This window comes from Sorex fumeus, unplaced genomic scaffold (genome assembly GCF_029834395.1).
Source record: "Sorex fumeus unplaced genomic scaffold, SorFum_2.1 ptg000131l, whole genome shotgun sequence".
NCBI classification, from domain to species: domain Eukaryota; kingdom Metazoa; phylum Chordata; class Mammalia; order Eulipotyphla; family Soricidae; genus Sorex; species Sorex fumeus.
Window position 1 is genome coordinate 16,188,729 of NW_026606188.1, and position 25,829 is coordinate 16,214,557.

Sequence of the window (25,829 nt, forward strand, 5' to 3'; positions counted from 1 at the left end):
CCTTATATAACCATAGAGTGAGAAAAATTGAAAGGACTTTTATATAAATAAATTCATTACACAGCAAAATAAAATTAAAATTTCTTACTGTGTTTAATAGTTAAATCATATAATAGTTAAGTCATATAATAGTTAAATAAATTATTATGCTTGTCTCCTGGAGTTTATCAGTCATGACTTTTATTGTGTACAGAGTGACTTCTACATAATAAACTTTGAAATGGCACAAAATTGTAAATCATTGAGGTTGACAAATTTGTCCAAAAAACTGCATTTATTACATTGATATATTTTTTGAAGATTTACATGAGATAGTAAGTCCTATAAATATACAATTTAGATTATAATAGTGCTATAAGTATACAATATAATATTTAGTATTATGTTTCAAAGTCAATTTGTATGTTTAAATTATTGATAGGATAATTTAATGCAATGAGGAAGTTGGAATAATTTATTTTTTATAGTAATTCTTGAATAATATTTTTTCAATTGGTATAAAAAGTGATGGAGAGGTATTACAGCAAATAGGCTGCTCCCCTTGTGGGCAGTGTTAGTTTCTTACATGTAGTATCTGATTGTCCCTGAACCATTTGTTGAGGAGGCCACCTTTCCTTCATTTCATGTTCTCATGTCAAAAATTATCTGCCCATATGATTGGGGTTTTATTTTAAGGTTTTCCATTCTGACCCACTGATTGGGTCAGATCAATGGGTGAGAATCATATTTCAATAGTTCTTTATTTCTGAATTTATTATCTTACCAAAGTTTAAAAAATGTCTACTTTTTAAATTTTTTTAATTTCTTAAAATTTTACTTTTTTATTGAATCACTATGAGATAGACCCTTAAGAAAACTGTTTATGATTCTATTTCAGTCATACGGTATTCCAGCACCCATCCCTCCACCAATGTATATTTGCCAACACCAGTGTCCCCAGGTTCCCTCCCATTACCCCTTACCCCCCCACTCCCTGCCTGCCTCTATGGAAGGTGCTTTTCTACTCTCTCACTCTCCCCCCCCCCTTTTGGCATTGTGGTATGCAATATCAATACTGAAAGGTTATCAAGAATATCCCTTACCTATTTTTAACCCTCAGATCTTTTCCAGTATGATCAGTCCTACCTACTATTGGTATACTGTTCTCTTCTCTATCTTACCTACCCTCAGCCCCCCACACACTTTTGGTTAGATCCAATCACTGACCAGTCCTCTTAACCCCTGTTTTCCCTGGCCCTGGATATTAAAAAGTAGTATTCTACTATAGATTATTTTTATATACCACAAATGAATGAAGTAATTCTATATCTTATATCTACCTTTAATACCATTTTTGATCATCTACCTGGACATTTCACATGAGGTCGTGTTAATGCATGTGTAAGGAGTTGGGTTGGTATTTATTCAGCAGCAAGAATCCAGAATCTCAGTTGGGCTCACTTTGGCTTGGAAAGGGTGTCAGGACATCAGAGCAATCCCAGGGATACCAGAAGTCTTGCCAAATACCAAAGGGTCTAGTCTGATCCTCCAGCTATGCTTGGGCCCAGTTTTCTCCCTGAATCCATACAGCTTGTCTCCTGCCATGTCCTTGAGAAGAATTTGGTGATTTTGATGCATATTTTCCCTCGTGGGTACCTGGGTATCTGGTTTGTCCCAGAACCTAGAAAAAAAGCAGAGTGTAAAGTCTAGAATTTTTCTGAGACAAATATAAGAAAAAAATAATACTCTTGATAGTTGTGCTAGTACTATCCTAGTGTGTATATTATCCTAGAACTTTTAGAAATTTGCAAGAGTACTTATTACTAAGTTTTCCCTTTATATAATTTCCAGACTATAATATGTTCTTTTTGTCTTTTTTCACCTCAAGGGGTGCTACATCCATTGTGTACAGATGCAAACAGAAGGGGACTCAGAAGCCTTATGCCCTCAAAGTGTTAAAGAAAACAGTAAGTTTATTTCATTACATGTTGGCATGTTATTTCACTATAAGATAGAGTGTCTAAGGGATATTTGACCTGGAGGAGCTAGAACCTCCAATTTTAAGGAGCAAGGGACAAAAGCACGGCTACGTTCCATCTGGTTTTGAAAGCACAGCAAATTAAAGGTGGCTGGGCTTCAAGCTGGACTTGCTTATTGGCAGGACACTTGTGAGAGGGAAAAGCATTTAGGCTGGTGGGTGAATTGGTTTGAAAATGTGTGTATATTATTTCTCATCACATGTTAATGATTTTGAAAAGCTTGCTTTTTTTAAAAAAAAATGCCTTGTGGGCCACACTAGTGATGCTCAGGGTTTACTCCTGGTTCTGCACTCATGGATCACACCTGGCGGTATTTGAGGGACCATATAGGGTGCCAGGGATTGAACATAGGTTGACTATATGCATGGCCCTACCCACTATACTATTGCGCCATTTTAACTGCTCAGTGAAACACAGATAGTTTTGTTAAAGTGCTCATCCTCTTTTAATTTGCTTAAACTTTCGAATACTGGCTTTGCATGAGTCAGGTACAATTGAGCAAGTGCTAATGCTTCTGGAGTGCAACTTAACACCTAATTTTTGGTATTGAGCAATAAAGAAGGATTTTACTTTCAGACTATATTGCCCTTTACTTCTAGGTGTTACCAAGGTAAAAGAGCCTTAATTTTATCTTTGAATGAATGATAATTGGAGCAGGTAAGAGTTCAGAATAGAAAGAACAGCTCTGATAGAAGAGCCCATGCCAAGAATCCTGGTCTCTGCATCACCTTCTTTGCACTTTCTGTATTTCTTGTCTGAAACCAAAGAGAGACTTCCTAAACCATTGAAGCATCCTTTCCCCCAAGCTTTATGTGAACAAATATGTGAATATATGTGCTTCTGAAAATCTAGTGTAAAGCACACCAGCCAGTATCATGTATTTTTGGATAATTCAAGTAATACTTATTTTAAACCAAGAGATGTTTTCCCCTCAAGGCTGATTAGTATCACAAGCTGTTCTTTAGTGTCTGGAAGAGGGAAATTTTACAGTATCATATAATGAATAATAATGCAGGGGCTTTAATTGAACATAAGTAGAATGACATTTTGTAGAATTTATGGCCATTACAAGTTAGTAAATATAGAAGTTAGAAAAGATAAAACTTAACAAAGATTGAAGGAGGTAATAATTTAAATTGCTACTGATAAATTCTATTCTGGGTACCTTTTATTATCAATTTATTTCAGAATGCAGAAGACTCTTAATAAGTTGTAGAAATTTTTCTAAAAAATATATTTTCTTCTTTTTATTTATTTATTTACTTTTACATTTTTAGTAGTGAAACACCACTTAGGTACAGTTGGAGACTTACAAATTTTTGTGCTTGGGTTTCAGTTATACAATGATAGAGTAGGAGTACTGCTATTTATTCAGCCACTGATTAGCTGATTGAATTGGGCGTGAACGTCACCTTACTATTTTTTCATAATTTTTTTATTGAATCACCGTGAGAGCAGTTATAAAGCTTTCGGGTTTAAGTCTCGGTCATACAATGAAACACCCGTACCTTCACCAGGGCCCATTCTCCACCACCAAAAACCCCAGTCTACCCCCATCCCACACCCTCCCCCTACCTGTGGGGCAGATGATTTCCATATTACTCTCTCTCTCTCTACTTTGATTACATTCATTATTTTGACACCAGACCCTTCATTATTATTTGGGATTTTACCCCAACACTCAGATCTTCTGAAAAGGCAACAGTAGACAATTTTCTCTCTATTGCTGGTTATGAATAACATATGATGTTGCGTGGCTACAGTAGTGGCCACACAATTTTGAAATTTCAAAATTTTCACATTTAAATCTGTAGAGATTTCTGCCAAAACCTGCTGGATTCCGAGATTTGTTCCTGAGTCTCTAGGATTATGGCCTTTATTTAGCTTGATCAGGAGCCAGAAAGGCTGTTCATGGGCAGCAACTCAGGGTCTTGTTGGGACGGGAAGAAAGGGCCGGCTCTACCCCCATTCTATGAGGCCCCGCATGTCTCGTCACTGAGGCCCAAACCTGACTGCCCAGTGGCCTCTGGAGGATGGTGGCCAGCGAACCGCCTAGGGGGAGCAGGTGGAGGAACAGCACCCTTTCCCCCCTGGTGTGGCCCGGCAACAGTAACCTACTGCGGGGTCCAGACGTATTTCTGCCAAAAGCCACTGGGTTTCAAGATTTGTTTCTGAGTCTCTAGGATCATGACCATTAAGCAGCTTGATCAGGAGCCAGAGAGGCTGTTTGTGGACAGCAACTTGGGGTCTCGTTGGGGTGGAAAGGAAAGGCTCCACCCCCATCCCGTGAGGCCCCTCGTGTCTCGTCACTGTGGGCCCAAACCTGACTGTCCAGTGGCCTCTGGAGGATGGCATTCACTGGGCTGCCAGGGGGAATAGGCCAGGGCATGAAACTTATTCCCACCTGGAGTGGCCCAGTGCCAGTAACCTACTGCAGGAACAGGATGCATTTCTGCCAAGAGCCATTGGGTTCCGAGATTCGTTTCTGAGTCTCTGGGATTATGGCCGTTAAGAAGTTCGATCAGGAACCAGAGAGGCCATGCCTCCAATATATATATATAGGAGGTGGTTTGTGGGTGTGTCTCCCACATACTTAACTTTTGGCCATTTACTTTCTTGCTAAACTTTGCCCAAAGTTTTTGGGGTCTGGCCAAAGGCACAGTAGCAATTCTGGGGTATCTGAAAGTCTGACGGTGCCATCAGGCTGCTGATGCACTCGCCTCACAGGTACAGATTGACCTGCTGGCAGCAACATACCCCCCCCACACACACCAATATTGTTTTTTGGGCCACATTTGGCTGTGCTCTGGCTTACTCCTGGCAGTGAGGGTCAGTTGAATGCAAGGCAACAGCCTTAACCCTTGTACTATCTCTTTGGCCCTAAAATAAATGTCTTAAATAAGTGATTAACTTCATATGATTTAAGGCTTAGTGAAAATTTTCTGAAGTAAATTATTCAGTTTAAATATATACCCTTTATAAAATTTGGCACACTTTACATGTCATACATGGAACATTTTAAAATTTGGTTGATAAGAAAAATTGTCTGTAAAATTTGCGTAATTTTTTTCAGAGTTGAGGAAACTTTGAAGGGAAAATAATACAAACCGACATTTATTTAGACATGATTTGTGAATGAGGAAAGTAGTTTCAAAGGAGCAAGGGCTGATGAAGTGACTACTGGCTTACATCAGGAAATTTGGGATGAATGGAAATAAGTAGGTGAAGACATTGGGTAACTTCATACTTCTTATTCTTCAAGAATGTACAGTGTTGATTCCCCTTCTGTCTCCTCATCACCTCTACTGTGGAAACCACTTTCTTAGAAGACAGACAGGGTGAAATGCAGAGGGAAGCAAATGTCAGATGAAACAGAAGAGTGAACAGTGAGACGGATTTTTGTCAAACAGTTATTGCTGTGCCAAATAGAAAAACCCTTACAAAAACCTCAGCTTTGAACATGAATTTGATAGAGTCTGCATCAATGTCTTATAGAATAAACCGTGCACAGGAATGTGTAAGCCAGAAAAATCATGGATAGGACCTCAAAGACTGATTACCTCATTATATAATTTCATGTCATGAGACAGAGATTTCTTTATCTAGATGAAAGGAATGAAACAATAAGAATCAATTTGAAGAAAAAGCAACTCAGGGATCATATTTTCCTAGCAAATTTTGTTAAGGTCCATTCTTTTTTCTTCTTATTTTCTTCTCTTTTATGGGGGCCCGATTCCTGTTTCTCCATTCCCCTAGACCTTCACCCGTTGTCCACCACCACCGTGGACCATCAGCTGTCAGCCTCTGAACACAAGAGTCCTCTGCACACGCACATCACACCTTTTTTTGGGGTGGGGGGGGACTTACAATGCACTGTCTCATCCCTGCTATATTTTTTCCTATGAAGATCCCCCCCCACCCTGCCCCGAGCAGAGCCCCAGCAGCTGAGGTCCTCTGGAACCAGCCACGGCCATGCTGGGACCACTCTCCACATGTCCAGACGGGCCTCATGCATGAATGAACTAGCAGAGGAACCCAGGCACGCGTGTCCCGGGGCTGAGGTCTCCAAGCCTACTCGGATTGGGACTGGGCCTTCTCCAACCAGACCCCCCATCTTTCAGTAGGTAGGCGTCACGCCCAGCAGCTGCCGCCAGCACCAGGTTGGTCCCATCAATGGCCAAGATGCAGAGACTATAAAACCCAGCTCCTGGAAGACATCGTATTATCTTATTTTTCCTTTGGAGAACCTGGCAGGCTACCAAGAGTATCCTGCTTGCACGGCAGAGTCTGGCAAACTCCCCGTGGCATACCCAATATGCCAAATACCAGTAACAATGATGGATCTCATTCTCCTAATCTTGAAAGAGCATTGAAATGGCTCTTTTAAAATCTCAGGGCTAGGAAGAAGGAGACGTTCCTGGTGCCTGCTCAAGGAAATCGATGAACAACAGGATGATCGTAATCGTGATTTTCTTCTTTTTAATTTAATTAATATTATTATTTTTACATAATATGTAAAAATGTTTATGACTGTTTATGACTGGGCTTTAGAACATTCTAACACCCATTTCTCCACCAGTCTAATTTCCCAGCACCAATGTCCCCAGTTCCCTTCCCACTCCTCCACGCCCCACCACCACCCACCCACCTCTCTATGGCAGGCACTTCTCTCTCTCACTCTCTCCCTCTCTCTCTTTCTCTCTCTCATTTTAGGCATTATGGTTTGCAATACAGCTGCTGAAAAGTTATCATGAATATTCGTTTACCTACTTTCAACACTCAGTTCTTGTCCAGAGTAATCATTTTCAACTGTTGTCATAATGAACCGTCCTCTATCTTAATTTTCCTCCACCCCTCCCCCACCTCCACCACACACACACACCCTTGTGCTGATTTCCAGCTAGTGCTCAGTCCTCCTGACTCGTTTTCCCTGGATTTGTATATTAGTTTCATACTGTTTTTAAATCACGATTACGATCATCCTGTTGTTCGTCAATTGTCTTGAGCGGGCACCAGTAACGTCTCCTTCTACCTAGCCCTGAGTTTTTACTTATTTTTTTTCTTTTTTGGGTCACACCTGGCAATGCACAGGGGTTACTCCTGGCTCTGCACTCAGGAGTTACTCCTGGTGGTGCTCAGGGGACCATATGGGCTGCTGGGAATCGAACCTGGGTCGGCCGCATGCAAGGCAAACGCCCTACCTGCTGTGCTATCTCTCCAGCCCCAGCCCTGAGATTTTAAAAGAGACATTTCAATGCTCTTTCAGGATTAGGAGGATGAGACCCATCATTGTTACTGGTATTTGGCATATTGAGTACGACACGGGAAGTTTGCTAGACTCTGCCTGCGGGCAGGATACTTTTTGTAGCCTGCCAGGTTCTCCAAGGAAAGATGATAAGATGTCCGTGGCTGCGAATGCGAACGCGCGCTTCCGGGAGCTGAGTTTTATAGTCTCTGCATCTTGGCCGTTGATGGGACCAACCTGACGCTGTCGGCAGCTGGTGGGTGTGACGCCTACCTACTGGAAGATGGGGGGCCTGGGTGGAGAAGGCCCAGTCCCAATCCGAGTAGGCTTGGAGACCTCAGCCCCGGGACCCGGATGCCTGGGTTCCTCTGCCAGTTCTTTCATGCATGAGGCCCATCCGGACGTGTGGATAGTGGTCCCAGCATGGCCGTGGCTGGCTCCGGAGGTCTCAGCTGCTGGGACTCTGCTCGGGGAGGGGGGGGAACTCAACCCTCCCCCCCTCCAAGGGGCCCTGGTGAGGACAGCCAGGCGCGGGGGCAGGAGACTGTTTTTAAATATCCCACAAATAAATGCAATCATTCTATACCTGAACATTTCCTTCTGACTCATTTCACTCAGCATGATACTCTCCAGGTCCATCCATTTATAGGCAGATTTTATGGTTAAGCTCAATTCTTAAGGGGGAAATGGGCTTTAGAAAACTTAAGTTATGTCATCTGTCAATCAGAATAAGATACATTATAAATGTAAAGTAAAAAAAGTAAAGGCCCTCCCGTTGATCATCGATTTGCTCGAGCGGGCCCAGTAACGTCTCCATTGGAGACTTTGTTGTTACTGTGTCTGGCATATTATAACCTCTCAGTATTTATATTGCAAACCATAATGCCCAAAAGTGGTGGTGGTGGAGGGAGAGAGAGAGAGGGAGAGGGAGGGAGAGAGACAGAGAGAGAGAAGGAGGGGAATAGAGAAAGGGAGGGAGAGAGAAAGAGAAATTCTGCCATAGAGGCAGGTGGCGGGGGGTGGAGTTGCGGAGAGGGAAAATGGGGACATTGGTGGTGGGAAATATACTACACTAGTGAAGTGTTGGAACACTGTGACTGAAGCCCAGTTATGAACATCTGTTTTTGTAATGGTCTATCTCATGGTGGTCCAATACAAAATTAAAAAAAAATAAATTTACCATTTGAACTCTGCTAGATGGTTGTGGTTCATTTAACCATGTAAATAAATGACAAATTCATATAGTTTATCTAACAATTTTGGCATCACTATCCAAGTTCCCCCATCTAGTTTCTCACATCCTCATCTCATGGAACAGATTAACCTAAGACAGCCTTTCAGTATGTGTCTATGTACCTATGGATCTACCTATGTGTGATTCTGTTGTATTTATGTATGTATGTATGTATCTGTATATCTATATGTATCTGTATCTATATCTGTATCTTTATATATCATTATCTATAGAGTTTTCTAAGGATGACAATATATTACTAAAAACTGAGAAACTTAAAACAGTAGAAATTTATTCTCTTGGAGTTTTGAGTCTGAGGTCAAGATGTTGGCAAGGTTGGTTCTTTCTGAGGATTTTGAGAGAAAATTTGCTTCAATCTTAACTTGTGCTATTGGCCAGCATTGCTGATCAACCTTGGTTTGTAGGTCTGTTACATTTTCATCTTTGCCTTTGTTGTCATAAGCCATCATCTTCTTGCCTGACTTCATATCTTTAATTTCATCTGTATCTAGAGTTCTTTCCTATTAGGAAGCCCAGCCTGTTGGGTTAGGGGCCTACAATAATTTTTAAGACCTCATGTTCATTAAATTAACTAATTGGAGCTTGAGAGACAGTATAACAGGCAGAGATCTTGCTTGCATGGGGATGAAACAGTTTTGATCCTTAGAGCCCCATATAATCTTGAAACCCACGAGAAGTGACTCCTGAGCAGAGAGACAGATGTAAGCCCTGAAAAGAGTTGGGTATGGTCCAAAATCCAAAAGAAAAATTACTCGAATCTATAACAACCCTATTTCTAAATAAGTGAGACTGAAATAGGGTAAATTCCTCATATCTTCTGAGTTAACTCAATATTAGGATTTCAAAATTGCCTTTTCAAGAAACACAATTCCATCCATTAACTTATTATAAGAAGAATTTTTAAGGTAAATTTACAAATATTCCACTCAATACTTTATGTGAAGATGAGTAATATATAACACATATCAGAATGTTAAGCAGCATAAGAACTCATAGGTGAGAGAATAATATATGTAAATCACTTACTGGTGATTGAATAATGTATTTAAATCCAAGAAAAGTTTTCTATTTCTCTCAGAGTTAATTATTTGATGATAGTAGTCCTATTTCCTGAGATGTTTAAACTCTTCCCCAGAGGTTACCCAGCTTCATTTTTGACAGTATTAAACACTTTTTTTTAAAAAAAAAATTTATTAGTGAAACACCATGAGGTACAGTTGTAGACTTACAATTTATTGTGCTTGGGTTTCAGTTATACAATGATCAAGTACCCATCCCTCCACCAGTGCCCAATCTCCACCTCCAATGCTCCCAGTATCCCTCCCAACTCCCCCAAGCCCCCCATCCTACCTGGCCCTGTGGCAGGGCATTCCCTTTTGTGTTCTCTCTCCTTTTGGGTGCTGTGGTTTGCAAAAGAGGCATTGAGTGGCGATCATGTTTGGTCTATAGTCTGCTTTCAGCATGCATCTCTCATCCTGGGAACATCCTCCCAACACCCTTTATTTGGTCTCCCTTCTCTATATGAGCTGCGGTTTTCCCTAGCATGTGCGGCTGGCCTCCAAGCCAAGGAGTGAACCTCCTGGTACTTATCTTGCCTATTCTTGGGTGTTAGTCTCCTAAATTGTTACTTTATGTTCCCCAGACAAACACATTCTTTCTATGTCTTTCCCTCTCTTTCTGAATCATTTCACTTAGCATGATACTTTCCATGAAGTACCACTTGTATGTAAATTTTATGACTTCATCTTTTCTAACAGCTACATAGTACTCCATTGTGTAGATGTACCAAAGTTTCTTTAACCAGTCATCCGTTCTTGGGCACTCGGGTTTTTTCCAGATTTTGGATATTGTGAATAGGGCAGCAATAAACATAGAAGTGCAAATGTCATTTCGACTGTACTTTTTTGCCTCTCTGGGATGTATTCCCAGGAGTGGTATTACTGGGTCAAATGGGAGCTCAGTTTCTAATTTTTTGAGAAACGTCCATATTGTTTTCCCAAAGGGCAGAACCAGTGGGCATTCCCACCCGCAGTGAAGGAGAGTCCTTTTCTTGAACATCCGTGCCAACACTGGTTGTTTTTTTCTTTTGGAATGTTGGCCAGTCTCTGTGGTGTGAGATATCACATTGTTGTTTTGATCTGCATCTCCCTGATGATTAGTGATGTAGAGCATTTTCTCATGTGCCTATTAACCATTCAGATTTCTTCTTTGGAAAATTTTCTGTTCATTTCATCACCCCATTTTTTGATGGGATTAGATGTTTTCTTCTTGTACAGTTCAACCAGTGCTTTGTATATCCTTAATATCAACCATTTATCAGATGGATACTGGATAAATATACTTTCCCATTCTGTAGATTATCTTTTTTCTGGTTTTTGTAGCTTTTGAGGTGCAGAAGCTTCTTAATTTAAGATAGCCCCATTTCTTTATCTCTGTTTCCACTTGGTTGGTCAGTGCTTGAAGATACTGTTAGCTTCAGTGTCGTGGAGGGTTTTGCCGACTTTGTCTTCAATGTATCTTATCGATTTTGGCCTGGTGTTGAGATCTTTAATCCATTTTAATCTGACTTTTGTGCATAGTGTTAGGTCGAGGTGTTAAGCCCATTGTTTTGCATGTGGTTGTCCAGTTATGACAGCACCATTTGTTGAAGAGGTTTTCCTTGCTCCACTTCACATTTCTTGCTCCCTTATCAAATATTAGATGTTCATATATTTGGGGTTGTGTGTACAGATATTCCACCCTGTTCCATTAGTCTGTGACTCTGCCTTTGTTTCAGTACCATGCTGTTTTAATTATTACCGCTTTGTAGAAGAGTTTTACTTTGGGGAGGGTAATGCCTCACCACGTCTTTTTCCCAAGAATTGCTTTTGCTATTCCTGGGCATTTCTTGTTCCACATGAATTTCTGGAGTGCTTGATATATTTCTTTGAAGAATTTCATGGGTATCCTTATAGGGATAACATTCAATCTGTATAATGCTTTTGGGAGTATTGCCATTTTGACGAAGTTAATTTTTCCTATCCATGAATCGGGGATATGTTTCCGTTTTCTCGTGTCCTCTTTTATTTCATGGAGTAGCATTTTGTAGTTTTCATTGTAGAGGTCCTTTACATTTTTATTTCAACTGATTCCGAGGTATTTGATTTTCTGGGGCACAGTTGTGAACAGAATTATTTTTTTCATGTCACTTTTTTCTATCTCATTATTTGCATGTAGGAAGACCATGGATTTTTGGGCATTGATTTTATAGCCTGCAACTTTACTGTACAAGTCTATTGTTTCTTGAGTTTCTTGGTAGAGAATTTAGGATTCTCAGTATATAGTATATCATCTGCAAATAGTGAGAGCTTGATTTCTTCCTTTCCTATGTGGATACCTTTAATGTCTTTTTCTTGCCTAATCGCTATTGCAAGTACTTCCAGCACTATGTTAAACAAAAGTGGTGATAGTGGGCATCCTTGTCTTTTCCCTGATCTTAGAGTAAAAGCTCTTAGTTTTCCCCCATTGAGGATAATGCTTGTCATGGGTTTGTTGTAGATGGCTTTGACTATCTTGAGGAAAATTCCTTCAAAACTAATTTTGGTGAGAGTTTTCATCATAAATGGGTGCTATATCTTCTCAAAAGCTTTCTCTGCCTCTATTGATATGATCATATGTTTTTTATCTTTACTTTTGTTGAAATTATGGGTTATGTTGATTGATTTCCAAATGTTAAACCATCCTTGCATCTTTGGGATAAATCCCACTTGGTCGCGGTGTATGATTTTTTTTATTAGTTTTTGGATTCTATTTGCTAATATTTTGTTGAGGATGTTTGCATCCGTGTTCATCAGGGATATTGGCCTATAATTTTCTTTGTTGGTGGTGCCTTAGTTTGCTTTTAGTATTTGGGAGGATATGTGCCTCATAGAAGCTATTTGGGAGAGTTCCTGTTTTTCCAATTTCCTAGAAAAGCTTGAGGAGGACTGGTAAAATGTCTTCTTTAAATGTTTGGAAGAGTTCACTAGTGAATCCGTCTGGGCCTGGGCTTTTGTTTTTGGGAAGACTTTTGAATACCACTCCGATTTTCTTGTTATGAATGGGTCTATTCAAGTATCCCAAGTCTTCTTGGTTCAATTTTGGGAGATTATAGGAATACTGGAATTTATCCATTTCTTCTAGGTTTTCTTGTTTCATGGCATACAGACTCTTAAAGTAGTCTCTGACAATTTTTTGAATTTCATTGATTTCTGTTGTAATGTTTCCTTTTCATTTCTGATTCAGTTTATTAGAGTTCTCTCTCTCTCTCTCTCTCTCTCTCTCTCTCTCTCTCTCTCTCTTTCTTTGTGAGTCTTGCTAGTGGTTTATCAATATTATTTATTTTCTCAAAGAACCATGTCTTGTTTTCCTTGACCTTTCGGATTGTTTTTGGTTTCGAAGTCGTTAATTTCTGCTCTAAGTTTTATTATTTCTTTCCTTTGGCTGGGTTGGAGTTCCTTTTGTTGTTTTCTTTCTAAGATCTTGAGCTGTGTGGTTATTTTATCTACGTAGGCCCTTTCTTCTTTCCTTAGGTATGCTTGCAACACTATAAATTTTCCTCTTAGCACAGCTTTAGCTGTGTCCCATACGTTGTGGTAGCTCGTGTCTTCATTCTCATTTGTTTCCAGGTATCTTTTTATTTCGTCTTTGACTTCCTTCCTGACCTACTTATTGTTCAACATTGAGTTATTTAATTTCCAGGTGTTTGATTTGTTTCTCGATGTCTTTGTGTGACTTGCTGTTTTCTCGAGTGCATTGATATGATCATATGATTTTTATCATTTTTTTTTTGTTGATATGATGAATTATGTTGATTGATTTCCAAATGTTAAACCATCCTTGCATCCCCAGGGTGAATTTTACTTGGTCATGGTGTATGATCTTTTTGATGAATTGTTGAATTCTATTTGCTAGTATTTTGTTGAGAATCTTTGTATCTGTGGTTATCAGGGATATCGACCTGTAGTTTTCTTTTCTTGTGGTGTCTTTGTTTCTCTCTGGTATTAGTGAGTTCTGGGCTTCATAGAAACTTTTTGGGAGAATTTTTGGTTCTTCAGTTTCCTGGAATAGCTTAAGAAGAACTGGTATTAGGTCCTCTTTAAATGTTTGAAAAAATTCACTAGTGAATCCATCTGGACTTGGCTTTTGTTTTGGGGAAGACTTTTGATTATAGTTTCAGTTTCCTTGAATTTAATAGGTTTATTCAGGTACTCTAGATATTCTTGATTCAGCCTTGGGAGATTATAAGAATCCAGGAATTTATCCATTTCTTCTGGGTCCTCTTGTTTCATGGCATCACGACGAATCACGACCATCCTGTTATTCGTCGATTGCCTCGAGCAGGCCCCAGTAACGTCTCCTTCATCCTAGCCCTGAGATTATATTCAAGGCTCTTTAGGAGAATGAGACCCATCATTCTTACTGGTATTTGGCATATTGAGTACGCCACGGGGAGTTTGCCAGACTCTGCCGTGTGGGCAGGCTACATTCGGTAGCCTGCCAGTTTGTCCAAAGTAGGAATGAGATAATAAGATGTCATAATAAGATGTCCAAGGGGCCCCGGCGAGGGCAGCCAGGCGTGGGGGCAGGAGACTGTGCTGTTCTCTTCCGGGAGCTGGTTTTTATAGTCTCTAAGTCTTGGCCGTTGATGGGATTACACTGCGCCAGGGGACCAGTTGGTGGGTGTGACCCCCGCCTACTGGAATTTGGAGGATCTGGGTGGAGGATGCTCGGCCCCAATCCGAGTTTCATGGCATACAGACTTTCAAAGTAGTCTCTGATGATCTTTTGAATTTCTTTGGTTTCTGTTCTGATATCCCCCTTCTCATTTCTGATTCAGTTTATTAGGGCTCTCTTTCTTTGTGAATGTTGCTAGTGGTTTATCTATCTTATTTATTTTCTTGAAGAACCAGCTCTTGGTTTCATTGATCTTTAGGATTGTTTCTTTGGTTTCCTTGTCATTGATTTCGGCTCTAAGTTTAATGATCTCTTTCTTCTTCCTGATTTGAGCTCCTTCTTTTGATCCTTTTCTAAGATATTGAGCTGTGAAATCCAGTTGTTTATGTGGGCCCTTTCTTCCATCCTGAGAAGTGCATGCAGAGGTATAAATTTTCCCCCTTAACACGGCTTTAGCTGCATCCCATAGGTTCTGGTAGCTCGTGTCTTCATTCTCATTTGTTTCAAGGTATCTTTTGATTTTGTCCTTGACTTCCTTCCTGATCCACTCGTTGTTCAACATTGAGTTGTTTAATTTTCGGGTGTTTAATTTGGTTCTCCGTGTCTGTTTGTGATTCATTTCTATTCTCAGTGTATTGTGGTCTGAAAAGATCGTTGGTATTATTTCTGTCTTCCTGATTCTATTGAGGTATGTTTTGTGTAGTAGCACATGGTCCATTTTAGAAAATGTTCAATGTGCACTGGAGAGGAATGTGTATTCTTTCTTTTTGGGATGTCAAGCCCTGTATAGGCCTATCAGCCCGTTCTCTTCTATTTCTTCTTTCAAAGCCAATGTTTCCTTGCTGAGTTTTGTTCTTGTTGATCTATCCAGAGGTGATAAGACGATGTTGAAGTCTTCAGTTACTATTCTGTTGCTAGCAATGTCCTCCTTTAAATCTGTTAGCAGTTGTTTTAAATATTTAGCTGTTCCCTCATTAGGTTCGTATACATTTAAGAGTGTGATTTCTTCCTGTTGTACGTATCCCTTGATGAAGAGAAAGTGGCCTTCGCTGTCCCTTCTAATCTTTTTCAACCTGAAATTAATGTTGTTGGATACTAGTATGGCCACCTCAGCTTTTTTGAGGGAGCTGTTTGCTTGCAGGATTGTTTTCTATCCTTTTACTTTGAGTCTCTGTTTGCTCTGACTGTTGAGATGAGTCTTTTGTAGGCAGAAGAATGTTGGGTTCTGTCTCTGAATCCTTTTTGCCACTCTGTGTCTCTTAATTGGTGAATTTAGACCATTGACATTGAACGAGATTATTGTTAAGGGGTTTTGTGTCACTTTTTGTAAGGGTCAGTTGTGCTTGTAGGGTTTTTCTTTTCTTATAGTAGTCCCTTTACCCCTTCTTTTTGGTTTGGTTTTGAGTCTATGAAGTTCCTGAGCTGCTGTTTTTCTAGAAAGTAGTGTACCGTTCCTTCGAGTTTGAATGAGAATTTAGCCCGATAGAGTATTTTTGGTGAAGCATTCATTTCAGTGAGTTTTTTCATTATATTCTGCCATTGTCTTCGGGCTTGGAGGGTTTCCTCTGATAGGTCTGCTGTGAATCTAAGGGGTGCTCCTTTGTATGTGATTTCCTTCTTTGTCCTTCCTGCTTGCAGTATTGTTTCTGTATTGGCGGCATCGATCATTCTAACTATGATATGTCTTGGAATGTTTTTGTTAGGGTCTCTATTAGCTGGCACCCTTCAGGCTCCCTGAATCTGAACGGCTGCATTGTCCAACTCTGGGAATTTTTCAGCAATGATTTGTTTAACTGTGGCTTTTTCATTGAGATTGTTTCCCTGAGCTTCTGGTATGCCAATGATTCTAATGTTATTCCTCTTGGAATCATCTCCTAGGACTCTGATTCACTCTAGAGCTATTTTGAGGTCCCTTGTCATTTTTTGTTGTTGCCTGTTGGCTTGGTGCAGCTGATCTTCCAGCTCACTGATTCTGTCTTCAGCTGTGGTCATTCTACTGTTGAGGGTACAGTCTCATTTTTTTATTTAATCTACAGAATCTTTAATTCGTGACATTTCTGTGTGTAGCTTTTCAATTTCTGCCCTCATTTCTTCCTGAATTTTCTCGATTGTGCGATCCATTGTTTCTTTCATGTCCTCCTTCAATTTACTGGATATCTGTCTGACTGTTTCATTGAATTCATTGAACATTTTTATGATTTCATATCCGAATTCTTTGTCAGAGAGGTCCCTTAGATGAGTAGCACCTACTGAGGCTTCTGGAATCTTTTCATCGTCCTCCCCACATGGTGGGATTTTGCGTTGTTTCTTCATATTGGTGTGTAGGTATGGGGACTGTGATGTTACACTAGATTTCTTGGTATGACTAAACTACCTGCGGCTGTGTGAGCCTAGAGCATGCTCACTTCTACTGTAGCCACGCCCACTTCTAAAGAGGCCATGCTGTCACAGGAACCTGGTGTATGTCAGGGGGTAAAAGCTCAGTGGGGAAGAAGACGGGCATAGCGTTGGGGATGAAGAGGAAGAGGAAGAGGTTCAGGGCTGCTTTTGTCCCAGAGTCCAAGAGGATACCTGGGGCACTTGCACAGAGAAAGCCAAGTCCCGGGTTCGAATACTGGTGGATAAACTGACCTGGGTGGGGAAGAAGACCAACACAGCATTGGGGACAAAGAGGTACCTACTGAGTTTTTAATTTCGTCTACCAAATCCTTTATTTGTGACACTTCTTTTTGTAGCTTTTTTATTTCTGCTCTCATTTCTTCCTGTATTTTCTCAACTATCCATTCTATTGTTTCTTTCATTTCTTTCTTTAGTTTTCTGGATATCTCATCCATTGATTCTCTGAGTATTTCCTTCACTATCCTCTGCATTTCATCTCGGAATTCTTTATTAGAGAGAACATATTTGTGGATAACTCCAGTTGAGGATTTGGAACTCTTTTTCTACATCCTCTCCTTGTAGTGGAGATTTGTTTCTTCATGTTGTTTTGGTTGTCTAGTGGTAAACCCTGGAATTCACTACGCTGTTCCCTCTTATTGTGGGAAAGGATTCTGGATAAGGTCGGTCAATGATGGTCACCCTTCTCCCTTTCTAGAGTCTGTCCTTCCTCTCAGGAATTATTCTTTGGCTTATGATAGGCATCTAGTGAAGCTTTGAGGAGGTGCTCTTTTAATATTGGGCTTGTACAGCTTCTTGCGTACTGGTCTTTTGTTAGAATTGGAGTAGGCCAGTGGAAAATTGTTGTATTGTAGTTGAGGTGGCCAGGAATTTTTCCACAGAATTAGGTGATAAAGGCTGGGATGAAAGTCAAGATTGGTGGGAGTGGGAAATATAACTGTGGCCACCTTGGAGAAGGCCATCCCTACTTTTGAGCAGGCCACTCCCACTTTTGAGGAGGCAACGCCCACTATCGAGGAGGCCACATCCCTACAGTGGTGGCTACGCCCCAGCCAGTCCAGATGCTAGTCCACAGACTTGTTGGGGCAGTGACTAGTTGGGCTGGTGTTCGCTGTGGAAGTGGAGGCAGGTGCCCCAGGCCAGGGTCCCAGGGAGCCTGGCTTTCATGGTCTCGAGTTTGGTTGGGGAGGGGGCGCCAAACGGGAACAGACCTGTTGGGGAGGGGCAGCGTCTAGTTGGGCTGGCGCTCGCTACGGAAGTGGAGGCAGGTGCCCCAGGGGTCCCAGTGGCCTCTGGCCTTCGGGGTCCCGAGTTTTGTTGGAGAGGGGGCGCCAAGCGGGAACAGACCTGTTGGGGAGCGACCTTAAACACTTTTCCTACAACTTTCTATATTAGAAAAAATTTAGTTTATATGGAAAATAAGAGACCTATTTCCCTGAACATCATTGATAATCTATTGGACATTTTTGTGGCGTAATTTGTATGATAAAAAAATTCATAGGGAAAACTACCACTCTTACAAAGAAATTCATACTATCTTGTAGAATCGGGGACAGAATTAACACTAATAATAAACATCAAGTTAATTGCCATTTTCAGTCATATGCTTAGACTAATAAAGTATCACTATGGAAATTTAAAACATAAATATAAAATATCATGCCATGTACTTTATAAATAGATAGCTTCCTTTCATAGGACTTATTAAAACACATATCAACCAAAGTTACAATGTCTAACTTATTTTCAAAATAGGTATACAATAAGAGGAAAGTGTGTGTTGGTGTGTGTACATAAGCAGAAAGAAAGAATAACATAGAGTCAAAGTTAAATTGCTAAAGTTAATAACTCGCAATTATTGGAGTTAATACAAATATTAGTATTCATACTGATAGTAGTTTACTGTCACTGTCCTCCCATTGTTCATCGATTTGCTTGAGTGGGCCTAGTAACGTCGCCATTGGGGTTGTTACTGTGTTTGGCATATCAAATACGTCACGGGTAGCTTGCCAGGCTTTGCCATGTGGGCGAGATACTCTCGGTAGCTTGCTGGGCTCTCTGAGAGGGCTGGTGAAATCGAACTTGGGTCGGCCATGTTGGCTGCTTGCAAGGCAAACACCTTACCCGCTGTGCTATTGCTCCAGCCCAATAATAGTTTAGTATATATGAAAATTCTATACCAATAAGTTTGGGTAAAAATATGCTTCAACATTAAGATCATGTTGGAATGCATTTTGAGAACTTGTTGGAATGACATGTTACCATAAATATTAGTGACTCACTATTACAGATTTTTAAAATTTAATTTAAACAATTTTATTGAGATTCTGTGATTTACAATGATTTTAATGGTCTCTCATGCAAATAATTGAACACCACAATTATCACCAGTGTACCCCTTCCCTCTGTCAAGTATCTGAGCAACTTTTCCTGTCACTTCTGGTTTAGAAATGGACAGAGAGAGAGAGAGAGAGAGAGAGAGAGAGAGAGAGAGAGAAAGAGAGCGAGACAGAGAGAGAGACAGAGAGAGATAAATAGAAAAAGAAGGAAGAATGGGAAGGAGGGAAGGAGGGAGGAATATAGGCAAGGAGGGAGGGAAAAAGAGGAGGGAAGGAGAGAGAGAGAGAATGATTATTGAGCCACTAAGTTTTGCTTTCTTAAAAAAAAAAGGGCATATTTCCAGTAACAGCATCCACTTGTTTCACTGTATCATCAATAAGAGTAAAGTTTTGAGTGAACAAGAAGAAAAGTTTAAATGAAGGACTTTTTGAAATTTAATTTTTGTTTCCACTTGATATTGATGATTTTTGTACTGAAAAAGTTTTTGAATCACTGGAAGTTACATCCATATTCCTGGGGGGAAACACGTAGCCTATTTTATAAATTTTAATTTTGAATCAGCTGCAGATTTATTGGCAATCTCATTTTGGCTTGCCATTAATGCTTCTTTTCCTTGCACATAGAAACGGATTGGCTTGAAAATATAAGTGAAACTTTCGCAATGAGCTTGGTAAAATATAAATCAATGGTGAAGAAAACACAGCTATTTTTTTCTATTCATGCATGAGCCTCTCCATTTTGTGCTGTAATCATTTCCATCTAATTATAAATCATCTCCATTTTGTGTTATATTTAGAAGAAATTAAAGCATAGAGAAAGCCTTTGGACTTAGGAGTGAAACAGATACAGCTGGTGGAGCAACTAGTGATTTACAAGATGGAATCTCTTTAGTGATACTTCATGATTTTTTAAATATTTTGAACTTAATTGGTCTAAGAAAGAAAAAAGTGATTTAAGAAAATGGCAGTGAAACTTTTCCCCTCAGTCAAAATTAAATGGAAGGACTCAGTCATATTGGAGTCCTTCTTCCAAAAGTGATTCTCTGCCTCCCTTTCTTCCTTAGGAAGTATGTACTCACTCTGCTCTCTCCCTAGGGCTCATTCTCAAGAAACAATTGAGATTTAAGAAAACCATAGACTTTATTCATTTATAGTGTCCCTGAAATTTTGGATGTGATTTGTTATTCTCAAATCAAAGTTGGTTTAAATTAGTATAAAATGTTAGAAATTCTTCTTTAGGTCTCTGTATTTGTTTTGCCACTCACCACCAAAGATTCTATCTCTTCATTAGCACTGATGGCCTGAACTTGCCCAGTTCTCTAGGTGAATGGTAAATGGTGCCAGGATTGAACCTGGGTCAATTGCTGCCTGCAGTAATATCAACCTGGCCCCATTTTCAGTTCTTTAAGAAAACATTCTAGTGATGACTTTAGCACTCAATTTCACTGTGCAAATTTAGAATTTACAGAATTTTTTGATTCTTCTTAAAATGACTGTATTTGGGGGGTGAGACAGTAGGCTTTGTAACCAACCAGATTGAATTCAGAATCACTTGTGCAATATATTATCAGTATGAATTTACCAGTTATTCAGATTTTTCTTTGAAAACTGGGGTTAAGAGTATAAATGCTTTGTATTTTAGTGAAGATAAAAAAATGAGATCATTCATGTAAAATATATCACAAACTAGGAGATAATATTAAATCACTTGATCACTTGACATTCCATAACTCATCGATTTGCTTGAGCAGGAGCCAGTAACGTCTTCATTCGTCCCGTAACATACTAGTGTTGCCCAATGGTGTCTGCTCGTTCTAGGAACACGAACAGCCTCAAACCGATCATTTAGGGTCTTGACAAAGAAGTCTGACCATCACATAGGTGGGCAGCCACGCAATCTTTTGACATCCCATGGAAACCAGTCTGTAATGGCTCTAGTCCAGCGGTTGTCACCAAATCTCATTACGTGTCCAGCCCATCTGATTTTTGATGCTTGGAAAACAAGATAGTGTCCCTGTTTCTTGACCGCGACAAAGGACAGAACTCTAGATTCTTTCTCTCCTTTGAGTAAAGCATGATACTCCAAGCGTAGCTCTTTCAATTCCACTTTGGGAGACCGAATAGCGTTCTCATCCTGTTTTCGTAGGCCCCAGGTCTCTGAGGGGTATATTAATGCAAGAACAGTGGAATCAAAGAGATGTGCCCAGAACTGGAGGTTCTTCATCCTCTTAGTTATTTCTTGAATGCTCTTGAAGGTGTTCCAAGTTGTTCTCTTCGTCTTGTGCAACTCAGGTGACAGGTCATTTGTTATGTTGACTTCTCGACCTAGGTACACATAACTGTTGCATTCGGAGATGTTCATCCCGTTGAGAGCGAATGGAATGTCAGGAACGAGACCATTTCTCATAAACATTGTCTTCATGAGATTCAGCTGTAGCCTGACCTTTCCACACTCATGGTCGAAGTCGGCCAGCATTTGTGCTGCTTGGCTGATGTTTGGTGTTATTAGAACGATGTCATCAGTGATGTGGAAGTGGTTTAGTTGCTAACCATCTATCTTCACTCCCATTCCATCCCATTCCAGTTATTGCATGACATTCTTGAGGGTGGCACTGAAGAGTTTTGGTGAAATGGTATCACCCTGTCGAACCCCTCTCTTGACGTCAATGACCACCTCCCTGTAGAATGGTGAGATCCTGGTAGTGAGTCCACAATACAGCTCATGGAGGATCCTGTTGTATTGAGTTTGAATGCCCTGTTTGGCTAGGGCCTCGATGACCGCTTCAGTCTCAACAGAATCAAAGGCCTTCTTTAAATCAATGAACGTTAGACAGAGTGGCATCTTGAACTCCCGAGAAACCTCAATGAGCTTGGTTATCGTGTGGATGTGGTCGATTGTGCTGAATCCTTTTCGGAAACCGGCTTGCTCTCTTATGGTTATCCTTCATCTAGTGTTCTGCCAATTCTATTCAGGATGACCCGAGTGAACAGCTTGTAGACAAGAGACAACAAGCAGATCGGGCGAGAGTTGCCAATGTCGTGGATGTCTCTCTTCTTGTATAGTAGTACAGTCCTGCTGATTTTCTATTGGGACGGAACCTTGCATTCAGACAGGTAGTGTGTGAAGAACTGAGCCAGTGTATTGATGAGTACTGATAGCAGGTTCTTCAGGTGTTCGGGTCTGACCTTTTCTGGGACAGGTGCCGTTTGCTTTTTTTGAGATTAAATGGCATGTCAGATTTCGGAGGGAGAACTCTGGGAACGACATATCCATCCTGTGAAATTTGGTATGTGGGCAGGTGAACGTGGCTATGGAAGAGTTCTGAGTAGAAGTCATGGAAAATCTTCTCCATTGCCTTTCTGGAAGATGTGATAGATCCATCAGGACGTCAGAGGGCATTCATCTTGGTCTTATAGTTGGCGAAGGACAGGCAGGCATTGCAAATGCTTTTTCTGGCTTCTGCCACATCGGCCAGAACTGCTGCTCTTCTCACTTTGAGGTCTTCCTTTATCACTTTTCTGCACTGCTTTGTGAGCTCGGATGTTCCCTTGCAATTGCCTGAGGCTTGCGTCAAGCCACGTTGGCAAATGAGATGGAGAGTTTTCGAAGACAAGCATCGTTTTGTGGCTATTTTTTCTTGGTATTCTTTGCACAATCATGGAGGTGCTGAACCAGTTGATCGTGTTCCCATCAATGTTGTCAATGATGGCATCTTCCCATGTTTCTGCAATAATGCCAAACAGCTCCCGGTTGGTGGTTATTCTGGGAGTTCTCTTCTTAAACTTTGCAGCCCTTTCTTCCCGCTCTGTGAGGTAGAATTTTGAAGGAAGGAGATAGTGCTCACATCCCATTTGGAATTTTGGGACAACAGCAACATTGGTTATGCCAGACCGTCGATTGAATAAGATGTGGTCAATTTTGTTGTGGAACCGTCCATTGGGAGACTCCCATGTCCAGTGTTTACATTCGGCCTTCTGGAATTGTGAGTTACCATGGATGGTTTTGGTTGACATGATGAACTCAGACAGTCTCTCACCCTGTTCATTCCATTCTAGGCCATGAGTCCCTATGTGGAGTTCTTCGGCTGATCTTCTCGGTTCTATCTTGGCATTAAAATCACCAACAATGATCTTGTAGAAGCTGTGGTCTTTTTTATAGAGCTTCTCCAACTCCATGTAAAACTTCTCAATTTCTCCTTCATCATAATTCAATGTTGGTGTGTAGACAACGAAGATAGAAACTGCTGGCAGTTATCCACGTCTATTCAAGTGTAATAGTCTGATTCAGGTTGTTAGGCATTTGAATGAAACAATGTTTATGGCCAAGTTCATGTTGACAAGGCTGTGTCAACATAATGTGTCACCAACACCATCGACACCTCTTTTGTCACATGTTCTAAGGAACAGCTCTTCCCCAGTGTCGAAAACAGTGTGATATGATTTATTCCTTCTCATCTCGGTCAGACAAATGATGTCGTACTTGATCTTTTATGCTTGCACCATCAGGTCCTCGATGGATGCATCCAATGCCAGTGTACATGCATTGAAAATATAGTCAGTTTTGTCCTTAGTTTTGGCAGTCTAGTTTGGCCCTGAGATTTTATTAGCCTCTCCTTCCTCACCCTTCTCAATGCTGCTGTATTGGTGGCTCTTTCAGGATCAGGGGAATGAGACCCATTGTATTTACTGGTTTTGGCATATCGAATACAGCACAGATAGCTTGCCAGGCTCTCCGAGAGGGATAGATGCTTTTAGCATGGCCTCTAATCGTCCTTTCGAATGTTCCCATGGTTCAAACCATATTTGAACCCCATCAAATATGGTGTGGTAATCTTGTATTAAGTGTTTAATGATGTGTCGCGTGTTCGCAAAATGGCCGCATGGCTATGGAACATGGTGGCTGGGTAGTGGATGTAATGGAGGTCTGCCGGGCTGCTAGGAGCAGCAGAGGACCTCTGTTCCTGGGTCCATTGAGGTGGGAGTCCATGGTCACAGAGTTCCGCTTCCCTGGATCTATGGGGCTTCACCCGTGCATAAGTCTTGGCCCAAGTGTCTGGAAAGCATCTTGTTGTATAGCGGCGGCTGGGCAGTGGAAGTAGTGGAGGTAATGGAGGTCTGCCTGGCTGCTGGGAGCAGGCAGAGGATATCTGTTCCTGGGTCCATTGAGCCTGGAGTCCAAGGTCAGAGGTTCCGCTTCCGTGGTTCTATGGGGCTTCACTCGTGCGTGAGTCTCGGTTTGAGTGTCCGGAAAGCATCCTTGAGCATGGTGGCCCTTAGTAAATAGTGAACATTATTCTTAAATTTCTGTTCGTTTTTTCTTTTATGGGACACACCCAACAATGCTCAGGGTTACTCCTAGTTCTGTGCTCAGGAATTACTCCTGGTAGTGCTTGGGGGATGCTGGAGGTTGAACCCGTGTGGTGCAAGACAAATATCCTACCTATTGTATTATGGTTCTGGCTTCTTCTTAACTCTTATGGTTCCTACATAGGCATTTGGTATATTAATAGTGTCAGTTAATTGCACCCTCTCCTAATGTTTTTGTTAGGAACACAGGCAGTGAAAAATACAAGACATACTTATACCAGAAGAACAAAATAAATTACAAAGTTTTGAGTTGTTTTAATATCTCTCCTAGAAAGAATATTATTTACTATTGATTTCCGTGAAATTTAATTTGGTACTAAGTATTGATTTGGGATCTTGTGATCTCCTACTTAAATGGGAACCTGTGCTCCCTATATCCGGAGAGCTTTCAGTCCCCAGCTCTGTTCCTTTCCTTGCCATGGAGGCTTTGTGGCTAGGTATAGGGTGAAGAAGCTGCTCTAGGTCTCAATCGCCTCATGTTTTGGTTATTATGATAGAAAATTAGTTATAAATTTGTGAAAATATTTTCTTAAATTCACCTAGCAAATCCCCTAAAGTTTTATGAAATTCTCCATTAAGTGTTAGTTCAATCTCTTAGCCTTTTCTCAGTTGAAAAATTACACATGGTGCAGTAATTCTGTGTCTTAGTTTGTGGCTACATTTTTTTTGGAAATGGAGTACTATGCAGCTCTTAGAAAAGATGAAGTCATGAAATTTACATACAAGTGGTACAACATGGAAAGTATCATGCTAAGCGAAATGAGTCAGAAAGAGAGGGATAGACATAGAAAGATTGCATTCATCTGGGGGATATAAAGTAACAAAGTATGAGATTAATACCCAAGAATAGCTGATATCAGCACCAGGAGGATTACTCCATAACTTAGAGGCCAGCCGGGTATCCTAGAGGAAAGGGCTGTTCAGATAGAGAAGGGAGCACCAAATAAAGGATGTTTGGAGGATCCTCCCAGGAGGGGAGATGCATGTCGAAAGTAGACTATGGACTGAACATGTTTGCCACTCAATGCCTCTTTTGCAGACCACAACACCCAAAAGGAGAGAGAGAACACAGGGGATTGCCCTGCCACAGAGACAGGGGGGATGGGGGGATGGGGGTGGGAGGGATATTATCCATGGTGGTGGAAAATGGGCACTGGTGGAGGGATGGGTATCTGATCATTGTATAATTGAAACCAAAGCACAAAAAATTGTAAATCTACAACTTTAAAAAAAATAAAATAAAATAAAGGGAAAAAAAAAGAAAAAAAATTTGTATATTAAACTGCGCTTTTGTAAAAAACTTGGAAGCTTGCTATAGACCAGATTATAGACTGTTCATAATCCTTTTTTCTGATTTTTTATAGGCGACTCTCTAGTATGTGTTATAGGAGATTGTTGGATACTTTTGTTCTAGAATAGAGGCAATGCCAGTCAGATCATTGGGTAAATCCAAATTCACTTGCTTTTTTTTTTCCAATCTTTGGGACAAAGGAAACCAGCCAGGGCCCCTTTTC

The 25,829-nt window shown here is 40.7% G+C and overlaps 1 protein-coding gene across 1 annotated transcript in view; it reads left to right on the forward strand.

The window, feature by feature from the left end:
* Window positions 1–25,829, forward strand: part of CAMK4 (calcium/calmodulin dependent protein kinase IV) — a 290,358-nt gene that overhangs the window by 125,551 nt on the left and 138,978 nt on the right. Inside the window, exon 2 of the mRNA XM_056138994.1 lies at window positions 1,868–1,946. Within this exon, the coding sequence (XP_055994969.1) occupies window positions 1,868–1,946 (79 nt within the window). The remainder of the gene's footprint in view (window positions 1–1,867; window positions 1,947–25,829) is intronic.